This window comes from Vicia villosa, linkage group LG2, assembly GCF_029867415.1.
Source record: "Vicia villosa cultivar HV-30 ecotype Madison, WI linkage group LG2, Vvil1.0, whole genome shotgun sequence".
NCBI lineage: Eukaryota > Viridiplantae > Streptophyta > Magnoliopsida > Fabales > Fabaceae > Vicia > Vicia villosa.
In genome coordinates this window covers 168,008,134-168,013,541 of record NC_081181.1, presented here as the reverse complement: position 1 = coordinate 168,013,541, position 5,408 = coordinate 168,008,134, and the positions used below count along the sequence as shown (strand labels likewise).

Genomic DNA, 5,408 nt, shown 5'->3' with positions numbered 1-5,408 from the left:
ACAACATTTCCAACTCACATTTGTTATTCTCATCCTCAAGTGTGACTCTATTCACAATATTCACTCTCAAATGGAAGCTCTTTCATCCACATACACTTGTAAAGTCGTTGGCACTTTTTCAATGTGACATGACTCCCATCCACCACTATGTGAGAAGGACTTTCAATACAAATGAGTCGGTCATTCACTCGAACCAACGACTCATAATACCACCCTTGGAACATTGATTTTGAGGGATCAGCAATGAAGGAACATATATATTAGGGCATTTCTTTTATGAGTAACACAAATTGTGAAAAATACACCACATGCTCATTTAAAACCTTAAAGTAATAGGTGTGTAAATTTTCTCAATTTTTCTCACTTATAAATGCTTAAATCTCCACTTTTCTAATCAATGTACAATTTCTCAACATTTCAAACTCACTTGTTATTCTCAACAATGATTTCATGACAAAAATTTCAACTAATTATATTTCATTTCCATTTTTGCTTTATTACTCCCAATAATGATGAATCTTTTATCAAATCATTGATTGAATTTTGATTTAAAAAGGTTTTTCTTATTCTGAAAATGTAAGCTATAAATTCTATGTCTAACATTTACTTAGGTAAAGATAAATAACCCTACTTTAAATTCAATTTTAACTAAATTAATTTTTTTTTTTTTAAAAACCAAGTATGAGTCTTCTAAAGTTACTGCTTAGTTCTTAAGGAAAAATTATCAAGTTTGAGTGGCTGCTAGTTTGAGTCATTTAATCATATTCAAATTCATCTTAGTGATAGTTGCATTTGTTGGAAGAAGAGTTACTCCTTAACAGGTACTCTATATCCTCAGAAGATAATTCCTTTGACCATAAGCTCCAAAGAAAGTCGTGGAGAGCCAAAGATCCGGCATACCGCACCATCATACCTGACATATATATCCGCATATGGCGCTGCCATTCGTCACAATTTCAGCCTTGGCAGAGTATCAAAAAAAAACACCACCAATACCATGCCATGGCCAATATTTGACAACACTCGACAGGACTAGTCATGTATTTCAAGTATATCCGCGACCTATGTTAAAACCCTTCATATTTTTATAACATAAATCTAGACCGCATAAATTAACCAAAACAAGTATAAAAATAGTACAAAATTGTGTTATTCATGTTACATCATATGGCAGCAGCAAAATGCTCTGGTTTTGAGAAAGTACCTTGTTGCCTTTTTAGAAAGAAGCTGCTTAATTTTGTGTAGATAGATGACAGTAAGCTTTTACGGCCACTTGCAGCATTTTCTGATGACTTGGTAACTGGAATTACTTGACATGCATGAGTTTGAATATAGCAAAATAATGATTCGTACCTCAATGTGTTTTTCACAGTTTGTAGAGTAAAATAAACAAACAAGTAAACTGCAAATCATTTCTCCTTCAAAGTTAGATGGATATCCAAAGTGTATGTCAATTCTCAAAATTTAACTCACAAGTAACAACTGTGATCTTAAGCTGTACATATAAACAAAACATAAGGTTAAAAAAAGATTACATTGCAGGATGCTACAGAATGTTTCCCGCATCATGGGTTAATACTCTCACCGCCTTCTATAACGGGTTGAAGAGGACACTCAATCATGCGCTAAGACAAGATTAGGAAAAATAATACACTAAAGAAGGCATGTGATATACATGTTCTGCACACCTCAAAGAATTACATGAGCACAAACCATTCCCCTATCCCAAGCTATAACAAAAAGACAGCACCTAATGCTATACACAAACACTAAACAACATACACCTAGTTTTAACAGCATTGTCAAGCCAAGACTCCTAGCAGTAGCAGCAAACACCGAAATCAGCACAGCTTAACTCTTTTTAGCAAAGCAATGGTGAAAATCTTAGACACCGGTGACTATAAGTTCGGGGACTCCTTCAAGCCATAATATAGTTTGTCCCCGTTATTCATACCCACTGTCATTTATCCTTGAATAAATAAAAGCCAAACCCCAAACATACAAAATTGTTGCAGCCACATCAAGGCCAAGCAAACAAGATCACATATGACACACCCATTAATCAACTCTTAAAAAAGCCAAAACGCCAAGATACAATACTCCCACTGCACTAAGCAAAACACACAATTTGGCTTCCCAAAACAGTACACCTTCTTTATGTCACCAAAAGCCCCAAAACAATTTACAGCAACCAAAATGTTCACTACCATTACGAATTCCTTCACAATCTAACTGCACCAAAGAAGCCACTAGTATTAAACAAGAGGGCAACACCCTCCATTCACCTCAACACCAAATTTCAAACAAGAAGACAGATACAGAATTGTCACTAAAGGCTCATAAATTATGAGATAACTCCAATTTCTTCCGTTTGTTGTAAGAATCCTAAGTAAAAATTATTGGATAACAGTTTAAAATGTTAATCTGACCTCACTAAAATGTCAAATGCATAAAAGATGAAGCTTTACTAAAATATAAACCTGATGCAAATTCAAATAGTTAGAGAACAGAAAAAAAAAAACTATAACCCAAATGCAAATTACTTAAGAAAAGGAAAAATCTCAGCAAACATAAGAATAAAAATCATAGAATAGCACTTCCTTTACTTTACCCAAAAAAGGGAAACAAGGTGAACAAGAACAATGTTAACTTATACAAAGTTACAAACTTACAATACCATTCCGCTAACTAATACTCGTTTTCCTTTTCTTTAGGAATGCAACTCTTTCAAAAAAGGGTAAGCTAAACTTAAGACATATATACAGATGATCAACATTTTAATTTATACAATATGATTCTGGACCAAGATGCCTAAATACAACAATCATAAATTTATGAAAAGAAATACTAACTAACCGATCAACATGATCCATCTTGTAACACTTCACCTTTATGAACATAAACTTAAGTATTGACAGCATCCATTTCTCATGTATATCCAATGCACACTATATGGTAAAAACTTATTTCAAACGAGCACAACACGAAAACTAATTACAAAAGATTTGTTCTCATCATCATTTGAATAAACGAGACAAAATCAACTGCTATTTACATAAATTTGGGTGAACGAATAACCTAAAAGCAAAGCAACAAGTAAGAAAACTACATCTATGCTGCAAAATCCAACAGATCACGGGCAATTCTATGAACCTTACTCTGCTCATAATCAGCATCATCAGTTGGCAACTCGAACCGACAAACAGGACACGTGTTGCGAATATTCAACCACGGCAAAATACAATCTCCATGGTAACAATGTGAGCAAGGTAGCTTCCTCACCTTCTCTTCCGCCATTACCTCGTCTTTACAAATGGCACACATAACATCCTTCTTTTTCAACTCCTCCTCAGTCAATTCCACCAAAGGGAGATTCTCCACAAAACTCTTCGCCGCCGGTGGACTACCCTTCAAACCACTCTCATTCTCCAATAACTGACTGAAAAGAATATCATAATCAGCGTTCCCCGAAATAAAACCTTCCTGAACAGCTAAATACAAATTATTAATATTCTCATCGTCATGTTCCAATCCACCACTCCTCTCGAAATTGTTAAAAGCCAATAGAATCTCCCATTCCAAATATCGCAACGCCTCTTCCCCGTGTTCCTCTTCATCCTCCTCGAACCCAGACGCTACTGATTGATCATCAACATCATCAACTTCATCAACCTCAACCTCAACCTCACCAATCAACAAACTAGAAGAATCTTCAATCTCATTCACCCTCTCCTCACCCACTTCCTCCCAATCATTCAAAATACTCCTATGATCCTCCAAACAAAGACTATCCCAACACAACCCACCAACCCTCTCATCATCATCCCAATCATTTCTTCCCTCATAACCAAATTCTTCATCGTGCCCACTCGATTCCGAATCGGAACCAAACCCAACAACCCTAATCCCAGTGGAATTATCACCACCCACTGAAAAATCAAAAACATCATCATAATTATCGTTATACCGAGTGTCAACTTCATTTTCAAATTCATCATCAAACCCTAAATCTAAATTTAACGCTACTTCTAACTCCGGTTCACCTTGATCGCAAGCAAACCCCGAGAAAGGGTTCACGTCACTTTCATCATCATCTTCATCACCGTCGTCATCCCAGGGACAAACCGGATCGGCGGGGGAACGATTTTCGAAGAGGTCGGTGACGAAATGACTCAGTGAGTCAACGTCAGAATCGGAACCGGAATCGGAGTGAGTTGTTGCGAAGGGATTCAAAGAACGATAACGAGACATTCTTTTTTTTTTTCTTTATTGAATTGGATGAAAAGTGTTTGTGTTATGTGTGAATCTTGTTCTTATTTTTTTGTGGCTATAGTTTGCGATTTTTCTTTCTTCTGTGTTTGTGATGTTTTTTCGTGAACAAGACGTTCCAAGAGTCGCCAATAATAATCCAAACTTTTTTTAAAAATAATTTTGACGACAAAATATAATGGAAATTTCTTTGGCCACCTCCCAACCTTTCCGTCCACCTCTGGTGAAAAACCCAGACTACCCCTGACTTCGGAATTGCATTTCTGAAATGTAAGAAAAAGGTGTTTTCGGAGATGCATCTCCGAAAGCGCCTTTTTTTTAAAAAAATTTGACTTATTTCAGAAATGCACTTCCGAAAACACCATTTCGGAAGTTCATTTCCGAAATATTGTGCGTTTTGCAGATTAAGCAAAACAGCCCCCCTCCCCCCAAATCATTTACCCTAAACCAATATCAAACTCAACTCCTCTGAAATTTTCTGCTAACACACTTCCAAGGCTGCATCAAAGCTCTAATCACATTGCAATACTACATTCAAAAGCCCTCAAATCACTCAATTTGTAAGTTTTATATTGGGTTAAATAAGTTTTTGGTCCCTATAAATATTCCAATTTTTATTTTTAGTCCCTCCCTGCCTTTAGGCAACGGTTTTTACAAGAAAACCGTTGCTAAAACCAACTAAAACCGTTGCCTAAAGGCAGGGAGGGACTAAAAATGAAACTGCAATATTTATAGGGACCAAAAACTTATTTAACCCTTTTATATTTGTTAGATCCATATTTCAAATGCATGTTAGGGTTGTTTTCAATTGCATAAATGATATAGGGGTAGGTTGTTAGTAGTATTTAGGTTGTTTAGAAGCATTATGGGCTGTTTTGAAGTTTGGTTTTGGGGTCTGCCATTGTAGGTTGCAGAGAAGTTCTGCGCAGGGGTGTTTTGGAAGTTCATTTCCGAAAACACCTCCATCCTAGTTTTCGGAAATGAACTTTCGAACTGTATCAGAAGTGCATTTTTTTTGTTTTTTCATTTGTCTCGCATATTAATCGATTTCAATTGTTTACAGGAACATGTCAGGCAACCAACCAGCACGTATCAGATAGGGTAGAGAGACCCAGACTGCATCGGCTAGACGCGAGCGG

The 5,408-nt window shown here is 36.3% G+C and overlaps 1 protein-coding gene across 2 annotated transcripts; it reads right to left on the bottom strand.

Moving 5' to 3' along the window:
- Positions 1–2,571: 2,571 nt before the first annotated feature.
- LOC131652883 (E3 ubiquitin-protein ligase CIP8-like) lies at positions 2,572–4,401 on the bottom strand. 2 transcript variants are annotated; one of them, XM_058922871.1, is made up of 2 exons: positions 4,044–4,401; positions 2,572–3,929 (listed from the first exon to the last, which is right to left on the bottom strand). In XM_058922871.1, the coding sequence occupies exons 1-2, from the start codon at positions 4,249–4,251 to the stop codon at positions 3,112–3,114; spliced, it is 1,026 nt and encodes a 341-aa protein (XP_058778854.1). In that variant the 5' UTR covers positions 4,252–4,401; the 3' UTR covers positions 2,572–3,111. The 2 variants fall into 2 exon arrangements, with proteins under 2 accessions (XP_058778854.1, XP_058778853.1); XM_058922870.1 differs by having other exon boundaries at positions 2,572–4,401.
- Between the last annotated feature and the right edge of the window lie 1,007 nt (positions 4,402–5,408).